Source organism: Mastigoproctus giganteus, chromosome 11 (assembly GCF_048544385.1).
Source record: "Mastigoproctus giganteus isolate SK-2022 chromosome 11, ASM4854438v1, whole genome shotgun sequence".
NCBI classification, from domain to species: domain Eukaryota; kingdom Metazoa; phylum Arthropoda; class Arachnida; order Uropygi; family Thelyphonidae; genus Mastigoproctus; species Mastigoproctus giganteus.
The window spans coordinates 4,794,520-4,818,437 of record NC_143585.1 but is presented as its reverse complement, the minus strand read 5'-3'; the positions used below and the strand labels follow the sequence as shown (position 1 = coordinate 4,818,437).

The 23,918-nt window shown below is 37.7% G+C and overlaps 1 protein-coding gene across 1 annotated transcript in view; it reads left to right on the top strand.

The window, feature by feature from the left end:
• The window catches only part of LOC150077659 (dual specificity protein kinase CLK2-like), a 377,713-nt gene that overhangs the window by 80,424 nt on the left and 273,371 nt on the right, over positions 1–23,918 (top strand). The window contains exon 3 of the mRNA XM_090384751.1: positions 3,527–3,794. Coding sequence (XP_090240877.1) covers positions 3,527–3,794 — 268 coding nt within the window. The remainder of the gene's footprint in view (positions 1–3,526; positions 3,795–23,918) is intronic.

The window sequence follows — 23,918 nt, the reverse complement described above, 5'->3', positions numbered from 1 at the left end:
TTAAATTATATCGATGAAGGGATGAGAGTGTGATGTCTAAATTTGCAGATGGTATAAAGATTAGTAAAGTAGTTAATGATCACAGCCAACCAGAGCTTCTTCAGAGTGACCTAGATAGACTTCAGGGATGGTCAGAAAAGTGGCAGTTTTGCTTTAATTCTTCAAAGTGCAAGGTCTTACACATGGGGAACAGTAACTCCAAAATAAGTTATACACTTGGTGGAGTTGAAGTAAAGTCATTAGTGGAAAAAAGGGACTTGGAAGTTGCAATATCCTTAGACGTGAAGTTCTTCGAGCATTGTAGATAGGTTGCAAAGAATGTGGATAGTGTCCTATCAATGATTTATCAAGTGTTTGCTTGTAGAGATAAGGACTTCATAATCCCATTATATAAGGCTATTGTTAGACCAAACTTGGAACACTGTTTAAGTATGGAGACCCCCACCTAAAAAAAGACATAGATCTGCTTGAAAGGGTCCAAAGACGGGTAACTCACCTGGTGAGATTGGCAAAATGGGTGTCCATATGAGGAAAAGCTTCAAGTATGTGAATTGCTTGGGCACCTCAGAGGAGATTTGATTGACATGTTTAAGGCCCTGAGAGGCAAAAGTAAAATGAATGAGGATGTAATTTTCACAGTTATAAATGATTCTAGAACTAGGGCCCATAAATTAAAGTTATAGGGTGGGGGGGGGGGATGTTTAGATTGGATTGCAGGAAGTTTTTTTTTATTTTAGCCAGCAAGTTATAAATTACTAGAATAAGTTACCTACATGGGTTGTAGAGGCTGACAGCTTGAGGAAATTCAAAGGTCAGCTGGATAGTTACTTATGGGAGGAGGGAAATGCATAGGTTGTCTATTTCTTTTATTATTTATTTTATTGAATTTGCTTAGTATTATTAGATTACTCTTTATTCTTTTTCTTTTCTTTTTTTTTTTTTTTTTTTGGCTGGTGCAGCACCTTTGGCTTCCTTGCACCATATGGCTATTACTAATATAATATCCCAGCTGCTGAACAGAGACATGTTGTTCCCTTCCTACTACCAAATTGTAGCTTCATTATGTTACTTGATTTCCTTGTAATTTAGAATCAGAGCAAGGGTTGTCAGTAGTTTCCATGCCTTAACAACAAAATTTTTTGTAGGGATGAAACCAAAAAATCTGCAACATTTTTGGATAGCGGTGTCAATATACCCAACACATTGGTGTACAGAAAACTGACTGCCTTTAATTGTTAATCCAGCAACCCTCATCTCTGTGATTTCTAAGCTGATTAAGAACCTAGCCTTAAAAAATTCAAATTATTATTTTAACAGTCACTCATATCTTTATAACTTATTGTTCATGGTGTATATATGTGTTCATGGGCCAATTTGCTTGTTGCCATGCTGAAAAACACAGAATAATCATCGGGGGAAAAAATCCTACTTTGTACCAGAGATCAACTAACTATGGCCTTGTGTGAAGAGGATTTTAGAAAATTTTCTGGTTATCAATGAGAATCCAACACAGAAGTGGCAGGCCGATATATCATACCAAGGAGGACCCTGTCTGTCAGGGCAGGGTATGCCTACTGTTAATCTTAATTGGTAACTTGATTAAATAATAGGTAACATTCGACAAAATTTAAGCCTGGATAAAGGCAAAGGCTAGGGCTTTAAAGTTTCTAATTTCCAGGATCCTTAATTTTCAGGATTTGTAATAATATGGTTTTTGATAACAAGATCTGCCAACTTTAACTTAGTCTTAAAAGCTAAGAGTAATAAGAACAGTATATTGTTTTAAGTTTTTTTTTATTCATAGCAAAATAAAAAAAAAGTTTTTGCAGCCAGCAAAGTTTAAACTGCCAGTATATGCAGTGGTCCTTAATACTCCCAAGCATAAGAAACTTCTTGTTTCCACTAATTGCCTCAGCATTTTTCAACTGCAAATGACATTCCTGAGATGTTAATCTGGCCATTTGATACTGTTTACTTTTAGCAGTATCTCAGAATTTAAATAAACAACAGATTATCCTTTTAGGGATGTCATTTGTTTCAAAGTATTTCAGTATACTGAGGAAACTCATGGCAACGTTTGTTCAACTACAAACATTATATGTATCCATTGTTGAATGCAATAGTTTTTAAACTCTGCTGGCCAAAAAAGAAAAAGAAGGAAAAAAAAAAAAAAAAAAGAGGATGAGGATATTTCTTTCATAACGGGTTAGTTATTATTATTATTCAAAGATATTTACAGTATGACCTTGATTATATGAATTTCTGTTAACCAAGGTTTCTGTTACTGAACCAACTTGCAAAAACAAAAATAAATAAATAAATTATAATAATAAAGAATGATAAAAGATAAAAAAGATTCCAGAAATGAAAAATTTTGTTGTAGTAGTGGCATGTGATGCAAGAAAGCAAGTGTATGAGCTTATGCAGCATCAGCAAAAAAAAAAAAATCACACAATTCCCTCCAAATCCTGTCCAGTTCCTCCTTAAATTTATTTAACCTATCAACTTCCACGACGACAGATTGAAGTTTGTTCCAGCAATTAACCACCCGCTGGCTAAAGGCAAATTTCCACACATCTATTCTACATCTGTCTTTTTTTAATTTGAATTTATGCCCCCTTAGGTTCGTAATCTGAACAAGTGGAAGGATCCCATCAGAATTCAGCATGCTTGGAATTGGTTATTCAATTGTGTGTGTGTGTGTGTTTTTGATTTGGTAGTTGTTGGCGCATCGGCTTCTGTGACCATATTGCACCTCCCAAAGTTTTTGCAGTACTTTGATCCAAGCCCGAGGCGGGAATCGAACCCGCGACCTTTGGGTTGCCGGGCAGGTACTTTACCCACTCAGCTAGCCCGGTCGGCTTGTGTGTGTGTGACCTGTTGAGTCATGCTGCTCTCAGCCTGAACTCAGACATTACCTACAGTTTTATTAAATGATGTAAGAAGTGGAATTACAGCCGTATTGATTTAGTCCCTACTGTATCTGTATAATTCATACATGTGACTATGTATTTGTCTGTGTTTTGTTTAATAAAAGATTTTTAAAAATTACCCTCTATATATACACACATACATGTATATTGCTGAATTATTACTGTACGGTAACAGTAATAAATGAATTCCAAACCTTTATTTAAAAAAGGTGAAAAGGGTGGGTTTCTGTAATATGAAGTTCCCATTTTCTGAAACAGCCTCATTGTTGATAAGTAAAGTGGAAAGTAATATTCACATTCAAGCAACAGTAATTGGTGTCACTTGTCAAAAGAAATAAACTGTAATGGACCGGTATTCCAGTGATAATGGCCCTATAGTTTTATGGTAAATGTGGTTGTTATGTGTACTTGCTTAAGTGCTTCCTAAAAGTTATTTTTAAATTTCAATGTAGTGTAATGATAAGTATGTGCACTTTTAATTTCTATCCTTATTTTGTTAATTTATAGAATAGATTATTGTTTTTATTGAATAAATTTATGGGTCATTACTTTTTCATGAATTATAAGTTAAATGTGTTTTTATTATAATTTAGTGATTGGTATGAGAAGGGCTCTGACACAGATCGTGGGTATCGAGAAGGCAGCCCACCAAGAGATATTTATGCATCACGATGTGATTGCAGTCATCGATATCGGAGGCATCGACGACGTCGCACAACACAGTCTTCAGATCCATCTGACAGTGTAGATTCTAGCTATCATTCTAAGAGTTCAAGCAACCATCGAAAGTGTTGCCGTCACAAAGGACATATAAAAAGAAAACGGAGTAAGCAGAAGAATTCACAGAGTATAACTACAAAAGTGAGTAGTATTTTTTTGGTTTTATGTAGTAATAATAATGCATGTTACACTGAAGAAATATGTTATTAGTTGCATCATTCTATTAAGCCACTCTTCTGGTGAAATAAGCAAGATCATAGTATTCGCTCAATTGTATCCCTTGATCTGTTTGTGCACAAGAGTGTTTTTTAACAGTACCACTTCACTGATGTAGATTACAGAATTTCTCATTTCAACATGTGAGTTTATATCCATACTGAAATGACAAGTGAATGAAATAAGACAGAGCATTTGCTGCACTCATTCTAGGAGTAACAGGTACACATAACTGTTAGGTGTATCTTTAACCCCTGGAACATATCAGATGCATAACTCTTATGTGTCTGAATATCGCATTATTCAATTTGGCATACTCTTGCAAGTAGACACTACCTGCCATTTGACGAGAAGTTGTCCTGGCAGTGTCTCAGAGTTTTAAATTTATAGTGCATTTAAAATTTAATGCTGTACACCTTAAAAAGGTATTAGCAATTTAAACAGAACTGTATATAGCTCTATCTAAATTGCTGATGAACAAATTTATCATTATTAAAGGAAATGCGTAAACTGGTGTCATTCAGTTCTGATGCGCTCCACGTGCTTTCTGAAAATATTCTAACTTAAATTCTGCAGTTGATAGCTGGATAAGTTGAATGCTATAACTTTAATGCTTTCTTCAAGTTCTGCATGACGATTTTTATTGATACTCAATCCCTTGAATCCCTAGAAGAAAAGAAAAATCACAGTGAGTGATATGCAGAGGAAAAAAGGTAGTAATAATCCATAACTCATTATCTTTTTATGAACATGCTTCTCAATGTCTGCATCAAGCGAATGAAGGTACGTATGTAATGTAGCAGAATTTTGCTCAAAAAGTGTAGAGAATTTTCCTCCATCTGTTGGTTTCCTAAGAAATATAATCAGTTCTGCTATAAGGCAGTACATATGTTCCTAAAAATCTTCGCATTATGGTATCTCATGCATTAAAAACTACAGGGCTTATGGGAATGGGAAAAATAGGGATGTGGTGGAGCACACAAAAAAAAAAAAAAAAATGTTCAGTCTATTAAGTAAAACACTAAAAAAAAAGTTAGAAACCCAATAAAATTGCTAACACAGGTTTAAACATCTTAAATTTCTAATAAATAAATAAATATTACAGTAAATATAGAACTTTACTTTAACAAGATATGAAGTTTGCATAATTCATATTTCTGTTCACTGACAGTTTCCTTTTTTTTTTTTTTTTTTTTGGATTGTAAAATTTAAAACACTAAAAGACATAAGCAAATCAATAACAATGAACAACAGGACGCATAAATTGCAGAAGTGAGACAAGTTTATGAAGCTTAAAAAATAGGAACGAAGAGAAGATTCTGAATAGTTGTTTATGTTTTTTATATGATTGAAGATTTCGGTAAAAGGGAAATGCATTTCATCATAATAACCTAAAAACCCACACAATTCCAGCTATCAGTATTATCACAAATGCAGTAAGATCGAGTTTACTACTCATTTATAATTAGATTGCACTAACTGAAAAGCTCAGTAAATCAGGAACTGCAAATTGTTTTTGTTTTATTGTAGTGACCTCCAGAAATGTGCTCCTCTGCTTGCGCTATTGTGCCTCACGAAATTTCTGTTCAAACAGAAAATATCAGCTCCTGAAAACGTGAGTCTGCCTACAGTATCACTTGTTATCTTGTGAATACAGTGAATGACAGCAGTGTCTCTCCAACCAATACAGTAATACCCCGAAGTTACGCGATAGGTGGGTCCGACGAAAATCGCGTAAGTCGAATTCGCGTAAGTCAGGGTACAACTTTGCATATAAATACATATAAATTTTGCTTAATTGGGACCAAGGACTAACAAAAACACTAGTTTAGAAGAAAAATATTAATAAAATTGCAGTTCTTTATACATATTAATACAAAATATGTATTAAAAAAAACAAATGACTTACGTAAAAAAGTTATTTCGATGTCGATGGCTTTATAAAATCTAACAAATTCGTCTGACGACACAGCGCGTTCTTTTTTTCACGCAGAATTTCTTCGTAGCTATAACGCGTTCTTCGTTGGAGTCTATGTTTTCTAAAATTTTTAAGCCCTTTACAATTGAGCCCTTTTCAATTTTCAACCTGTCAAGTTTGCAATTGTCATGTGCTTTTCGCCGTTGCTTCATTTAGGCCTGTAGCACGTGCAATATCACATGGTCTTTCATTTCGCTCAAAGCGTTTCACAATTTCATATTTTTTCTCTATCGACAGAGGTGGACTGGCCATAAGCCTTACCGGGGAAACCCCGGTGGGCCAGTGTGATTTTGGCCATAAACCATAGTATGAGGCCACTATAAATTTTCCCGGGTAAGAATTTTTGACCCAGTCCGCCTCTGTTTATCGATAATTGCTTTTCTTTTTCTCTCTGAATCTGCAGTGTCTTCACCAGGACGCTTCCTTTTCACACCTTTTAATTAAGTATTTTACTCATTTTTAGGGAATAAAGCACAATTACAAAAGGAGGAGCCACGCTTGATACGCATAAACAAAGCTGCGCGCATGTAGCAACTGAATAAACAACACCATAAAGGCAGAGATACGCTATTAACACCTCACATTTCTAGGGGTTACTACCATAAAACAATAAAAATCCAGTTGCGTTTCTGCTAGTGAAATCTGTTATAAACTGGTAGTAAACTCGATCTAATTGCATTTGCGATTATACCGATAGCTGGAATTGTGTTGGTTTTTACATTATTATGGTGAAATGTGTTTCCCCTTCACTGATATAAAAAACATAAAAGCAACAAAGTTGAATTTTGTTCATCTTACGCTCTCATTCTCCGCCGTCGTACCGTATATCGATAACATATGAAAAACGACCTTGAAGATAGTGGGCGGCAGCGTTGCCAAACGAAAAAATCAAGAACCGCGTAACTCCGAGTTCGCGTAAGTCGGGGTAGCGTAAGTCGGGGTATTACTGTACTACAGTAAATGGGAAATATAGCTCGCACACTTTTCACATTTTTTAAGCATCGTAACCTTGTATGTATTGCTGCACAGTAGCGTGTTCCGCTTGGTGCTGAGTTTTCCGCTCACCTTGTGTTACTCGCAGACGAAATCACGCACGAGCAAACATGAAAATCACATTATGCTCGCATTGTTCCCTAATATATCAATCGCGTTGGAGCAAATTCGACATTGCGAAAATGTGTATCGCCCCAAGATAGCAGTTTTATGACACACACAACATTGCCTCGATTGTATCAGCAAATATTCTTGCACCCTTTCTATTTAAGTTTATCCCATCCCTGTAGAAGCAGTCTCTCCTGTTAACAAGCACAGACCATGCTGAAAAAAATTCTTGCATAAAAATTTACGAAAGCGAAAACCCTTCCCTTTACCACTGATGGTAGTTATATCTTTAAGTAAATCCCACATCAGTACACTGTGATCACTGCTACCTAGTGGTTCCTTTATTTGTAAATTCTTAATGCATAGTTAATGACTGCTGATAATCAGATCAAGAGTGTTACTCTCTCTAACATGCTGCTGCTGCTGCTGTAAAAAACAATCATCCAGTTAAATCCACAAAAGCCTTGCAAGTGTGCGAGTGACCAATCCACAAGTTCCAGTCTATATCTGGGGAGTTTAAACCCCCCATTATAAGACACTATTTCTCTGTACTCATCAGCGTCATTAGGCCTAGAACAAACTCCTACCCTCATTTTTGCTTTCCCAGTGATTATGTCACACCAAACTGACTCAACATTGCACTGTCCATCTATGTCAACTGGATGCACTTTTTTAGATTGTGTGTGTGTGTGTGTGTGTTTCTTAGCTAACAGCATAACCCCTCCTCCCTTCCTATCCTGTCTATCCTTTCTGTACACATTGTACTCCCCAAATTCCAATTCTACATCCCTTATATCTGAGTGGCACCAAGTCTCTGATATCCCAACAGTATCCACCTTTGATGTTTTAACCAGCACTTCAAATTCATCAAATTTGTTTATTTACTCTTAGCATTGGTGTACATGTACCTGTTCTTACTCTTAGTTACTCTGACACAGCCCATGCATTTATTTGTTTCATGACCCCCAGCAGTTCCTGAAAACACCAGCAACTGGCTTTCTGGGGGGGGGGGGGTGCTGATTCCAATAGAAGCAGTGCAAGAATCACTTTTTCATCTGCCTGCAGCTACTTTTAACCTATTAATCTATGTATCGCCCCAAGATAGCAGTTTTATGACACACACAACATTGCCTCAATTTCATCAGCAAATATTCTTGCACCCTTTCTATTTAAGTGTATCCCATCCCTGTAGAAGCAGTCTCTCCTGTTAACAAGCACAGACCATGCTGAAAATAATTCTACCGCACGAGTCCTGCACAATCTCTCTAAGGCCAAATTGATTGACAAGGCTCTTATCATATATTCCCTCCTATTGTGTCTCGGCAGGATTGCAGACACTTTCAAATTTAACCCTAGCTCATGAGTTTTTTTTCAGCACTGACTGGTACTTGCTTAGTAAATTTGCAGATCTCCTACACTTCAAATTCACAAGCAAATTCTAAATGGGAAGCATTCAAGGGAGTAATCTTGGAAGCTACTAGGCTTTTTGTTCCAACAAAGAAATACTGCTCAAGCCCAAATAGATGTCACATGAACTAATGAGACTCGTGGCAGAGAAGAAAAATGCATGGGATGCACATAAATTGTCAGGCAACACAGACGCCTATGGCAGATACAAGCAAAGGCAGATTATAAGAAATCTTTGCAAAGGATGCAAAGAAAAACAGCAAAGATTCCTTTACTTATATAAACTCTAAAAGGACAGGAATGAATCAAATTGATCCACTTGATATCAATGTTTTGACTGCAGATGGTCATTCTCAGATTGCTGCCGAACTACATGAGTATTTTGCATCTACGTTCACACATGAGGAGCTGGCACTCTTCTCCACAAACAGTGGAGAAGAGTGCCAGATGTTTATCACACTTATGAGGAATTGAGTGATTTTGTAATAACTGAGAGCAAAGTGCAGGAGAAATTGTTGAAGTTAAACATAAGGCACCTGGGGGTGGATGGGATCTATCCAGTTACATTAAAGAAGGCAGCAAAGGAAGTAAGAAAACCCTTAGCCATAATTATGAGAGCATCCTTGGACCCGAGGGAAGTCCCCTTGGACTGGATATGTGCAAATGTATCTCCAATTCACAAAGGGGGATCAAAGGGTGACACAAGTAATTGCAGACCTGTTAGTTTGACTTCTGTTCCAGGTTAAAATGGAGTCACTGGTTAAAGAAGTATTGCAGGATCATTTAGACAAGACTGAAGCAATAATTCAAACACAACATGGATTTGTCAAGAGAAAGTCTTGTCTGACCAATTTCATTGGATACTATGATGTGGTCACAAAGGAACTGGATGCAAAAAATAATTTTGACAACATATACTTGGATTTCAGGAAAGCTTTTGATAATGTTACACATGGAAGACTACTGTACAAATTCGAGCAGTATGGCATTAAGGGCAAGTTGCTGCAATGGGCAAAAGAATGGTTGAGTGGGAGAAGACAGAGTGGTAGTCAATGGGTACTGCTCTACGTGGACTAATTTTATTAGTGTTGTACCTCGGGGCACAGTGTTGGGTCCATTGTTGTTTTGTATATTTATCAACGATATGGATGAAGGTATATCTAGCTTAATGTCAAAATTTGCAGATCATACAAAGGTTGGCAGGGTTGTTAATAACAGTAATGACAGTATGCCTCTGCAACAGGATCTGGAAGAGTTGGATAGATGGGCCGAGAAGTAGCAACTGAAGTTTAACATTGACAAATGCAAAGTACCGCATATGTGTAGCAGTAACCCCACAGAAATATACCAACTATATGGTGTTACACTCAGGGTAGTAGAGAACGAAAGAGACCTTGGGGTAATTGTGCAGTCAGATATGAAGTTTTCTGACCAGTGCAGACAGGCTGCCTGAGTAGGTTATGGGGTTTTGTCAATGATATACAGGAATTTAGCTAGCAGGGAAAGGAGGTGATTGTCTCTCTGTATAAGGCAATCGTCTGGCCATGCCTTGAGTACTGCATACAGGTCTCGATGCCTCATTTTGGGAAGGATGTAGATTAGCTTGAGCGTGCGTGTACAGAAAAGGGCAACAAGATTGGTGAGGGGAATGAAGGGATCATCTTATGAAGAGAAGCTTAAGTTCTGCAAGTTGCAGCTTTTGGAGACATGGCACCTGCGAGGCATTAGCACATTAGGACAGCATTAGCATTAGTAGAGGCATTTGATGCAAGAAAGCAAGCTTATGCAGCATCAGCCAAAAAAAAAAAAAAAAAAAAAAAAAACCACTTCCACTTCACCCCTCTGTTCGTTCAAAATACCTGTCCAGCTAGCCTTAACTTATTTAGGCTATCAACTTCCACGACAAGGGATGAAAGTCTGTTCCACCAACCAACCACCCGCTGGCTAAAGGCAAATTTCCGCACGTCTATCCTACATCTGTCTTTCCTCAATTTGAATTTATGCCCTCTCAGGTGATTATTCTGAGCGAGAGGAAGAATCCCATCAGCATTGAGCATGCTCAAACCATTCAAGGCTTTATACACCTCTATCAGATCACCTCACTGGTGCCTAGTCTCCAGATACTGTAATTTGCAAAACTTAAGCCTTTCTTCGTAAGAGCACCCCTTTATCCCATTCACTAATCTTGTTGCTCTTCCCTGTACTCGTTCCAGCAGCTCTACATCCTTCTTGAAATGAGGCCTCCAGACCTGTATAGAGTGCTCTAGGTGTGGCCTGACCATTGCCTTATACAAGGGAATAATCACCTCCTTATCCCTGCTAGAAAAATTCCTATATATCATTGACAATACACCATGAGCTACTCTTGCAGCCCGTCTGCATTGCTCAGAGAACTTCATATCTGCCTACACAACCACCCCCAAGTCCCTTTCATTCTCTACCACTGCCAGTGTAGTACCACAGAGTTGATACGTTGCTCTGAGGTTGCTGTTTCCCATGTGTAGTACTTTACATTTGTCAATGTTAAACTTCATTTGCCACCTCTCAGCCCATCTGCTCAACCTTTCCAGATCCTGTTGCAGCAGCATAGTGTCAGTAGTGTCCTTGACAACCCTGCCTACCTTTGTATCGTCTGCAAACTTGGACATTAAGCTTGATATACCATCATCAATATCATTTATGAAAACAGAAAATAATAATGGACCCAACACTGAGTCCTGAGGGACTCCACTAATAATATTAGTCCACGACGAGCAGTGTCCATTGATTACCACTCTCTGTCTTCTCCCCCTTAGCCACCCCTTTATCCACAGCAGCATTTGCCTCCAATGTCACACTGCTCCAATTTGTGCAGCAGTCTTCCATGTGCAACAGTATCAAAAGCCTTTCTAAGATCCAAGTATATAATATCAAAGTTATTCCCTGCATCCAGTTCCTTTGTGACTGCATCATAGTATCCAATCAAATTGGTCAGGCAAGACTTCCCCTTAACAAAACCATGCTGTGTCCGAGCTATAACTGATGTCTTGTCTAAATGATCCTGCAGTACTTCTTTAACTAGTGCCTCCATTAATTTTCCTGGAACAGAAGTTAAACTCACAGGTCTATAATTACTTGTGTCAGCCTTTGATCCTCCTTTGTGAATTGGGGTCACATTTGCACATCTCCTGTCCGTGGGCACCTCCCCTGAGTCCAAGGGAGCTCTCATAATTATGGCTAAGGGTTTGCTTACTTCCTCTGTTGCCTCCTTTAATATAAGTGGATAGATCCCGTCCACCCTGGGTGCCTTTCTTGTGTTTATCTTCAACAATTTCTCCTCCACTTTGCTTTCAGTTATTACAAGATTCTCTAGCTTAGTACTACAGTTGAATACACCTCTGGCATTCCACTCGCTAAATAACTCCTCATGTGTGAATGTCGATGCAAAATATTCATTTAGTTTGTTAGCTACCTGAGCAGGATCATCAACATTTGACCCATCGATATCAAGTGGACCAATCTGATTCATCCCCTTCCTTCTAGAGTTTACATAAGTAAAGAACTCTTTGCTGTTTTTCTTTGCATCCCTTGCCAAAGATTTCTCGTAATCTGCCTTCCCTTGCCTAACCTCCTTTGTAACTTGGTTACAGATCAACTTGTATCTATCATAGGCTTCTGTGTCATGTGTTAATTTGTATGTATCCCATGCATGTTTCTTCTCTTCCATATGCCTCATCAGTTCATCTGACATCCATTTAGGCCTAAACCTTGAGCAATATTTCTTAGTTGGTATATAAAGCCTAGTAGCTTCCAAGATAAGTTCTTTGAATGCTTCCCATTTTGCATTTGCTGTTGGTAACATCATCAGTTGGTCCCACTTTATAGAATTTAAATACTGTCGAAGTCCATCGTAGTCGCCTTTACAAAAGCAATAACCCTTCCCTTTACCCCTTATGGTAGTTACCTCTTTGAGTAAATCCCACTTCAGCACACTGTGATCACTGCCACCTAGTGGTTCATTTATCTGCAGATTCTTAATGCATGAAGAATCACTGCTGATATCAAATCAAGAGTATTCCTCCCTCTAGTTGCCTCCCGAACATGCTGATGTAGAAAACAATCATCCAATAAATCCACAAAACCTTGCTAGTGTGTGAGTGACCATCCCCCAAATTCCAGTCAGTATCTGGGAAATTAAAATCTCCCATTATAAGACTCTCTGATTTACTGGCCCACTCTATTTCCCTGTACAGTTTCTTATTGTACTCATTAGAGTCATTAGGCCTATAGCACACTCCTACTCTCAATTTTGATCTCCCAATGCTTATGTCACACCAAACTGACTCGACACTGCACTGTCCAGCGATATGCACTGGCTTCACTTCCTTGGATTTTATGTATTTCTTAACTAAAGCATAACTCCTCCTCCCTTCCTATCCAGTCTATCCTTTCTGTAGACATTGTACTCCCCAAATTCCAGTTCTGCATACCGTATATCTGTGTGACACCACGTCTCTGATATCCCAACAATATCTGTCTTTGGTGTTTTGAGAAATACCTCAAATTCATCAAGTTTGTTTACTAAACTCCTAGTATTAGTGTACACGCAAGTATACATGCATCTATTTCTATTCTTAGCTACCCTAACACAACCCATGTGTTTACTTGTACCGCAATGGCTCCCAGCAGTCTCTGAAATACCATGCATCTTGTTTTTCAGGCTTCTGCTCATTCCAATAGAAGCAGTGCAAGAATCTCTTTCACCTCTGCCTCTGGCTACTGTTAATCTATTCGTCTTTGTCTCCCCCCCAAGCTAGCAGTTTTCCGACCCACCTAACACTGCCTCGATAGCATCCGCAAATATTCTTGCACCCTTTCTATTTAAGTGTATCCCATCCCTGTAGAAGCAATCTCTCCTGTTAACAAGTACAGTCCAGGCTGAAAAAAATTCTACCCCTTGAGCCTTGCACAATCATTCCAGGGCCGAATTGGTCGACAAGGCTCTCATCATGTATTCCCTCCTATCATGTCTGGGCAGAATTGCAGACACTTTCAAATTCAACCCTATTTCACGGCTTTTTTTCAACAGTGACCTGTACTTGTTAAGCAATTCTGCCGGTCTCCTACTCTTGATATCATTAGTGCCAACATGTACAACTATATCACCTTTTGTGCCCTTAAAAGATGATATCTGCTCTACAACGTCATCAACCTTTGCCCCTGGCAGACATACCCTGGTCCTGTTCCACCTATCCTTTTTACAAAGCATGTTCCCCGTTTCCCTGACAGTAAAGTCACCAACAAATACTAGTTCCTTTGGGACCAGCGCATTCTGCCTTGGGGGTTGCCGCTGTGTTGCACGATGACCAATTGCAAGCTCTGGCGTTGATGTGGGCAGCTGAGAGCTTGATGGGCCCCTCAATTTAGTTCCTTCGAAGGCATCCACCCTGTCCTTCAAGCTCTCATATAGGCCCATAAGAACGCTGAGTTGTTGCTTGATTTCGATACACTCCTTGTATCGCGCACACACAAAGACATCCCCCATGGCAATATGTCCCGTACCTGAATGCTCCACAAACATCATGCAAGCTGTGCATTTTAGAAGGCTGTGATTCAGAAGGCAACTGCCCCCCTCAGTTCTCCTCTGAGCCACAGCACTTCCATTAGCTTGAGCCTTTTGTTTTGCTGGTCTGAGTCATGATTTCTTTTAATTTAAATAAAATTTCAATTTCAGTTTATAACCCTAACTTATCTCCCAACGCAATTATAACGGGATATATATTTTTTAGTGTCAAGTATTAATTATCTCCGAGTTCCCTTTATATAACTTCCGTATCAGTTATGTATTAATTAATTATGTTACGTTTGTAATCTAAGTCGGTATATGTATTTAGTTAAAAGTACAATTTAAATGCCAACGAAGTTCAACAAGTTTAATAGATTTTACCGATCACCGAAAATATTATAACCTATACTATACTAACGCTATCTAGGTTAGATATATAATGAACGTATGACAAGCACAAAGGCAGGAAGTTACGAACGTTAATCTATGGACACTTAAGTATTAATTAACTTTCAAATCTCGCTGTCTCAATTCAGAATAAACTAACGATCCTTACTAGGTCTATAAGCTTCTTACAAAAAATAATTTGAATGAATAAATATTCAATAAGCGGCTAAATATGATGAATTCAAAGCCTTATACACCTCGCGATCTGATTGAGGTGTATAAGGCTTTGAATTCATTAAGCAGTCTTAACGCTGTTGGGACTCTTCTTCTTGCTCAGATTTCAAACCTAACAATGCATAAACTTAAATTTAGGAAAGACATTTGTGATTAGATGTGTGGAAGTTTGCCTTTGGCCAATGGGCAGTTGATTGCTGGAACAAACTTCCATCTGTTGTTGTGGAAATTGAAAGCTTAAATTCAAGGCAGAACTAGACAAACATTTGGAATGAATGGATCAGTTAAATGGGAATGGTTTTTTTTTTTTTTTTTTTTTCCTTTTTTGGCTGATGCTGTATAAGCTTGCTTTCTTGCATCATTTGCCTCTACTAATGCTAACTGACTGTTCCTGACTCATACTTTTCCAAGTTAACATCTCTGTAAAGAACAAATGCACAATAATTCTTGCACTGAAAGTAGAACAAACACACTTTTATATTATATAGTATGAATCAGAGCTGTAATACTCAATATGTTCTACGTTGATAATAATATTAGTAAATTAATAAGAGGAGTTTACCTCAATATAGTACGTGGAACACTTCCGTATGATACCCTCCAGAAATTAAAACGGAAAAAACGAAAAAATCGACAACTTACCGGTAACATTGAAGCTGACAATGCTTTTCGACCGACTGTCGTGATCACAGGAATGAAAATTACCGAATCAGGCTAAACCTGCAACTTAAATAGTGATTATATGTCTTCGCGCATGCGCGTAAAAGGTCCACGCATCGGAGATCAAATATGGCCGCCGAACATTAACAGAATTCTCGTGTAATTTAATTTCAACGGTTTCTGCAATTAATAGTCGCGTATAATTACGTTGAACGTTAAGTATTTTGGCCTCGTTAAATAAAAAAGTATGTTTTTCGTTAATGGCATGAAAGGCTAATTCTGACGCTGCTGAACGAGAAGCACGAACTGAGGCTTCGTGTTGATTTACACGAATATTAAGAGAAAACCGCGTCGAACCCTGGTAAGACGAGTCGCAATCACCGCAAGAAATGTTGTATACTAGATCATTAATTTGTGTTGCGAACGCGGAAAGAACCGAGCGATTGTTCAGTATAGTGTGTAACTTCCGTATAGGCCTAGCTATAATTTTAAATTCGGTATCTTTAAAGAATCTGTTAAGTTGTTTGTGCCACTGTTCAACATATGGGACAGAAATAAAGTATTTTTTGATATTACTATTGTTGATTGGTGTAGTATTTTTTATCCTATCCTTAGCTTGTACCCTAATTCGATTTATTGTGTTAATGGGATAACCCCTGTTCAAGAATCTGCTAGTTAATATTTGTATTTCTGAGTCCAAAGCAGAATCCGTCGTTGAATATTTATAGACATTTAGAAATTGATTAAAGATAATCGATCTTTTGTAGGTGAACGGGTGGTAGCTATTATAATGAAGAAGCATACCGGTGTTTGTGGGTTTTCGATAGATGCTAAATTGTATTTTGTTCGAGTCACGGGTAAGCGTGAAATTTAGAAAGTTTAATGACTTAGTATCCGTATCTTCCCTTTCCAATGTAAATTTGAGTCTAGAATGAATATTATTAAACGAATGTAAAATGTCTTGGATAGTACTACTATCAGTAATAACTAGAACATCGTCTAAATACCTCCCATAGTATGTGATACGGGGACGAAAAGGTGTCAAATGTATATGCTCAATCGTTGAGAGATAGATCTCTGACATTAAGCCACTCAGGCTCAAACCCATTGGTAATCCAAAAATTTGTTAACGAGGCCAAAATACTTAACGTTCAACGTAATTATACGCGACTATTAATTGCAGAAACCTTTGAAATTAAATTACACGAGAATTCTGTTAATGTTCGGCGGCCATATTTGATCTCCGATGCGTGGACCTTTACGCGCATGCGCGAAGGCATATAATCACTATTTAAGTTGCAGGTTTAGCCTGATTCGGTAATTTTCATTCCTGTGATCACTACAGTCAGTCGAAAAGCATTGTCAGCTTCAATGTACCGGTAAGTTGTCGATTTTTTCGTTTTAATTTCTGGAGGGTATCATACGGAAGTGTTCCACGTACTATATTGAGGTAAACTCCTCTTATTAATTTACTAATATTATTATCAACGTAGAACATATTGAGTATTACAGCTCTGATTCATACTATCTAATTAATTTTCAAACTCTTATTGACTATTTCATTCACTTCCCGTCTCTCCAGTAGTATACAATCGATACACACAATTATGGGAGATTTTTTGAATGGCTTGGTACAAAATTACATTAAATCTACACTAAGGTACTCGGCCCAAAGTTACCATATTTCTGTCCTAAAATATTGCCTTCAAAACAACATTGTTCCTATGTTTGCCAAGGTGAATTTAAATCAAAAAATTTTAGGCATAAAACAACTATCACTGGCGACATCACGTAATATTGTTAAGCTTGCCTTAAAATCTCGATATTCGGATAAACAAAAATACCTTTCCCAGGTTAGGAAGCTTCGCGATAAATTAAAAAATTATCTACATCCGAACGATTGGTCTGTATTGAAGACCTCCATAGATTTGCGACGGGAAGCACAAGCCTCAGAAATAAAAAACAGACACGTTAATAAGTTGCAAACATTATCGAATAGTTCAAGACACGTTCATGCGAATTCTAACACATTGTCGCGAGCTTGCGACCAAGTTCACACGAGTTGGGTGACATCCCCCCCACAGACTACGTCGGTGGGGGGATGTCACCGTACTACCACAGAATACGTCGGTGGGGGGGATGTCACCGTACTACCACAGAATACGTCGGCTAGTTCACGAACACCCCCTCACCCAGTATCCAACGAACCAACATATCAACAGGTTACAAATCTTTCCTCGTGTACACTATCGCAGGACCAGATTTCACTTTTATCCAAAGGATTAAATTATAATTTACCACCTCAAAAGCTGCCAAAAAAACAATGCGTAATTGATATTGAATTTGGACTTCGTAGTGTTCCACAAAAAGATGTATTTATTCAACAAGTTAACCAAGTAGTAAATAACATAAAAGAAACGCGACTTCCTAAATTGAATACACATGACAGTTCAGCTTTACGAGAACTTCGAGAAAATAAGGACATTATTATACAGAGGGCAGATAAAGGAGATACAGTGGTAATACTAGATAAACATGATTATATTAATAAGTTAGATTCAGTTGTGTCTGATACCTCCACTTATCGTGAAGTGGACCCGGCACTGTTTACCAATTTGGTAAATCAATACAATAAAACGTTAACCACATATCGTAAAAACGACTACATTACTATGGTTCAATTGAAGGAATTGAAGTCCAGAACATACAATATTCCTGCACTTTTTGGTCAGGTAAAATTACACAAGCCTGGATTTCCGATTCGACCTATTGTTTCCTACAGGAACTCGGCATTTTCAGCCTTAGCCACACATGTATATAATATTATAAAACCTTTTAGACAGGTTATACAATTTGGGATTAAGAATTACGAAGCATTATTTAATAATCTTAAAGACTGTAGACTCGGCGACAATGACAATTTATTCTCATTAGATGTTACCTCATTATATACGAATGTAAACGTTGAATACACATTAGATATTATTTGGGATATGTTAAATAAAAACTCGACACCGATTAATTATAATTGCAGAAACCAAAATTGCAGAAACCATTAAGGAAATTTTTCACTTAATTAAACTATTAGCTGAGGCTAACTACATCACCTTTCGAGACAAGGTGTACAAACAAATTTTTGGATTACCAATGGGTTTGAGCCTGAGTGGCTTAATGTCAGAGATCTATCTCTCAACGATTGAGCAGATACATTTGACACCTTTTCGTCCCCGTATCACATACTATGGGAGGTATTTAGACGATGTTCTAGTTATTACTGATAGTAGTACTATCCAAGACATTTTACATTCGTTTAATAATATTCATTCTAGACTCAAATTTACATTGGAAAGGGAAGATACGGATACTAAGTCATTAAACTTTCTAAATTTCACGCTTACCCGTGACTCGAACAAAATACAATTTAGCATCTATCGAAAACCCACAAACACCGGTATGCTTCTTCATTATAATAGCTACCACCCGTTCACCTACAAAAGATCGATTATCTTTAATCAATTTCTAAATGTCTATAAATATTCAACGACAGATTCTGCTTTGGACTCAGAAATACAAATATTAACTAGCAGATTCTTGAACAGGGGTTATCCCATTAACACAATAAATCGAATTAGGGTACAAGCTAAGGATAGGATAAAAAATACTACACCAATCAACAATAGTAATATCAAAAAATACTTTATTTCTGTCCCATATGTTGAACAGTGGCACAAACAACTTAACAGATTCTTTAAAGATACCGAATTTAAAATTATAGCTAGGCCTATACGGAAGTTACACACTATACTGAACAATCGCTCGGTTCTTTCCGCGTTCGCAACACAAATTAATGATCTAGTATACAACATTTCTTGCGGTGATTGCGACTCGTCTTACCAGGGTTCGACGCGGTTTTCTCTTAATATTCGTGTAAATCAACACGAAGCCTCAGTTCGTGCTTCTCGTTCAGCAGCGTCAGAATTAGCCTTTCATGCCATTAACGAAAAACATACTTTTTTATTTAACGAGGCCAAAATACTTAACGTTCAACGTAATTATACGCGACTATTAATTGCAGAAACCGTTGAAATTAAATTACACGAGAATTCTGTTAATGTTCGGCGGCCATATTTGATCTCCGATGCGTGGACCTTTTACGCGCATGCGCGAAGACATATAATCACTATTTAAGTTGCAGGTTTAGCCTGATTCGGTAATTTTCATTCCTGTGATCACGACAGTCGGTCGAAAAGCATTGTCAGCTTCAATGTTACCGGTAAGTTGTCGATTTTTTCGTTTTTTCCGTTTTAATTTCTGGAGGGTATCATACGGAAGTGTTCCACGTACTATATTGAGGTAAACTCCTCTTATTAATTTACTAACACTTTTATATTGTAAAAAGAAACTTGGTGTGCAAAGTGAGTTTTTCTAAGCTCCAACATCTGTTATTTTGGATGTCCACATGTTCATTCAAATAAAATCATGCCTCATCTGAGAAGGATACATCAATTATGGGTCAATTTCTTTGTCACGAACTGAATAAGGAATCAGTTGATGTCTGCAAAGACTACTATGGCTGTTTCGAGGTTGCAGTTTAAACAATTTTGCTACCATGCTAACAGTGCCCTTCAACACACATTTGTTTTGCAAAGGTACTTAAGGGACCTTCAAGGTGAATGTTCCAAATATATAAATTTTCTCCACGATACTATATGATTGCAGCATTTTCATATATTTCAATGCAAAGTTGAAATAACATTTGTGAATTTTATTTGATTTAATTTTTAATTATGGAAAGATTTTTGCATCTACTAAAGACAGAGTTTTATTTGACCCTTGGTCTTTATGCTTGAGCTTATGTTCAACTTTGACACATACTGTTATCCAGTTTTCTTTTTCTTTTTTTTTTTTCCTGCTCATTTGTGTTAGTTGCTCAGTTTTGCACTACTCATACTGCCCTCTATAATTAGTTTATATTTCTGGTTATCAGCTTTATTTCTTCATCCTGGTAGAAACCTGGCTTAGCGAAGAGGGCTTTAATTTTTCCTGTTGCTGCATTAGGGCCACTGTGACACTATTTTATTGCTCCAGCAGGTTGAAGTTTGTTGTTATTTGATTTTTAGGAGCATTAGCAACTAAGGCCATATTGCTCCGGGAATATGCGGTGGTCATTCCCTTTGCAACCATGGTCATGGGCTCGAACCCCAGTGTAATCAAGAAGCATGTGCCACTCCTGCCGACCTGGCTACGGAGGCGCCAGCAGGTTGAGGTGTGAGTTTACCCGGTTGTGGTAATTTGCATTGCATTCGTAATACCGTGTTCGAAACATGCTTAATAATTAAGCTAAATAAAAAAGAATATAAAAGATTAAAACTAGGGTTAGTGTGAACTTTAACATTTATGGTTTGTGTTCTTTTTCTCACACACACATTCTCATTCATTCTTCTGGCTTTCATATCATTTGTTCAACTCTTACTTTCTGGTCACCTCAACTTACTATTATACTTCAGTTGTGGTGCAGGCCTAGCTGCAAGTTTTTTTGCAAGCCAGGGAAGAATGCAGTCCTAGTGTTGTTAATATATATAAAGTAGTGTAAGTTATTATTAACTTTGTATTCTTTCAGCTAATTACAATTGCTCTTCCACTTATTTCCATTCACCAATGAAAATGAATGGAACACTCATTGTGAATGGAAATAAGTGGAAGACTGACAAAACTGACATTTATTCCCTTTTACCATAATTCCTAATTCACTCTTTCACTCGGCGACCAGCCTATTCATTATTCGGCACCCCCGTAGCCAGATGGGCAGGAGCAGCAGTGCGTAGCACATGCTTCTTGATTAGACCGGGGTTCGAGCCTGTGCCCACCAAATACAGAGGATGCGGAAAGGTCAGGGAATGACCACGCATATCCCCGGAATAATATGGCCTTAGTTGCTAATTCTCCTAAAAACCAAACAACAAACAAACAAACATTCATTCTACTTGCATCCCCTTGCTACCAGCTTACTGATATTTTTCAGCTAATCTGCTTTCCTGGCTGCCTGTACATCTCCCTCCCCCACATGGTTACTTATTTGGTGTGGACCCCGGGTTCCTACAGATGGCAGGGTAATCCAATTAGATATGTTATCGAATATCTTAAAATACCGTTATGATTAGACTAAGTTCAATAGCAAAGCTGAATTAGATGGTACTCACCTTATATAATCTGCAGTTGTTACTTGAAGTAAGTTGGATATATAATTTTGGGGTTTGAAAAGTTTAAATAATTTAGAGTTTAAATGAGTTAATTAGTAAGGATATGGGATTAAAATTAAATTAAAACGGAATTAAAATATGCTCAAGAAAATAGAAGTGCACAACTCCGTCCTTGGTTGTCATTGAAGAATTAATTAATTAAAAACTCGAAAATATATGAAACCCGGTGAAGCCAAAAGTCATAACGGATCTTGGTTCCCAGTTTGGTGCCTGTTTTGTATATTGTGAGGTCAACTTCGTTACCCTCACAATATACAAAACAGGCACCAAACTGGGAACCAAGATTTTTAGGAAAAACACACACACACAGGAAAATACCTACACTTGGCATCACACCACCCACTTAGTACAAAAAAAGCCATTCTTTACAACCAAATTCACAATGCTATTAAATACAGCTCTTCACAAGATGACTTATCTGTTGAACTACAATATTTCACAAAAAAGTTCATGTCCAGGAAATACCCGTTTCAACTAATCCAACACATTATTTCCACCGCCAAAAATAACACCAATAATCCACCCAAACACAACACAAAAGGGAGCACACAAATCATTCTCCATTATCACAGTAGTCTCGCCAGACAATTCCATCGGGTGTTCGCGGGCACTGACATTACATTTATATTTTCCTCATATAACAAACTTGGATCATTATTTAATACATACAAAGAGACATAAATACCCAATAAATGACATGAATAATTTTATATATTTAATTAAATGCCAGCAAAACTCCAATGCCTGCTACATGGGAAGCACCACTGCCAAGTATGGTACCACAAAAACCTCTAATACACAGGCTTATTACCACTACAACAGTTTCAGAACAGGGCAATCCAATACCGAGCTTACACTACACATACATTCCCACAACCACACCCCTCTAGTTGATTCAGCCATCACCATTGTAAAATTAAAAACTAGTTACAAAATTTTTCAATACGAAGCCCTTGTTATAGAATGGTTCCGCCATCATTCTAAATTAAACATCATAAATGCGAAATTACCCTCCAACCTTTCCCCAGTCTGGAATCTCACGTACCTTAGATTCCCGCATGTCACAAAGAGCATCACGGGAACATAGAAATTTTTTTAAATAACACGCGTTCCCTCCTCACTTAGTATTACCAACTGAAGACATTTAAAAAACAAAAGTCAGTCATTATGACTTTTGCCTTCACCGGGTTTCATTTATTTTATAGAGTTTTTAATTAATTAATTTTTCAATGACAACCAAGGACGGAGTTGTGCACTTCTACTTCCTTGAGCATATTTTAATTCCGTTTAAATTTAATTTGAACTCTGTATCCTTACTAATTAACTCATTTAAACTCTTAAATTATTTAAACTTTACAAACCCCAAAATTACCTATCCAACCTACTTCAAGTAACAACTGCAGATTATATAAGGTGAGTACTGTCTAATTAAGCTTTGCTATTGAACTTAGGCAGGGTAATCCTAGAGAGTATCCAGGTCAATTCGGTTTTGTCATGTCAGGGCACAGAATACTGCTGTCCTGACAGTTATTAGGTCATTGTCTGGGCATGGTGGGAGATGTGGGTAATTTTAACTATTGATTATTATTGAATTTCCAGTGGGCTGATTGCCATTCTTTAAATAGTTTTGCACATTTCAAATACTTTCTGTGAAGGTTGTAAAGGCTTTATAATTTTCCTCTTCTATAATGAATAGATGTTCTCCCCCTTGGAAGGGGCCCAATCTGTGCTATTAGCTGTGTTCTGGGGATGTCATGAATTATACATTCATATAGAATGAATGTATAATTTCATTCATTCTATATGAATGAAAACATAGAATGAATAAAATAACAATAAAAACCTGGGCATTTATTGTTATTGCCCAGTCTTCACTCTTGCCACAGGTGCAATTTGGGTCATCAGTCAGCCCTAGGGAGGTTAGTTTTACCTTTAGGGAGCCGTGACCTGTCAATGTGAATGTTGTAAAAAGTCCAGGGGCATACCACTTAGGCAGCTTTGGACTGACCATTGCTACCCGTGGCAGAAACCTTTTGGTAACTAGACCTCTGGTTTCCTGCTCCCATTTTGTTTGCCACAGCTCATGGAGCTTTGTGGCTATTCTTTTTCTTTTAGCATTGAAGGTGCTGGCGATATCAAGGGCTATCCCCAGAAATTCTGTGGGTATGCCCTTTTTAAGACTATAATACAAGCCTCTTTTGGCTACTTCCAGGTAAAGTGGGAGCCTCTTGCTCAGAATAATCGCCTGAGAGGGCATGTAAATTCAAATTGAGGAAAGACGGTTGTAGGATAGATGTGCGAAGTTTGCCTTTAGCCAGCGGGTGGTTGATTGGTGTAACAAACTTCCATGTGTCATTGTAGAAGTTGATAGCTTAAATAGATTCAAGGCAGAACTTGACAAACATTTTGAGCGAGTGGATGGGTGAAATAAGGGTGGAATTTTTTTTTTTTTTTTTTTGGCTGATGCTATATAAGAT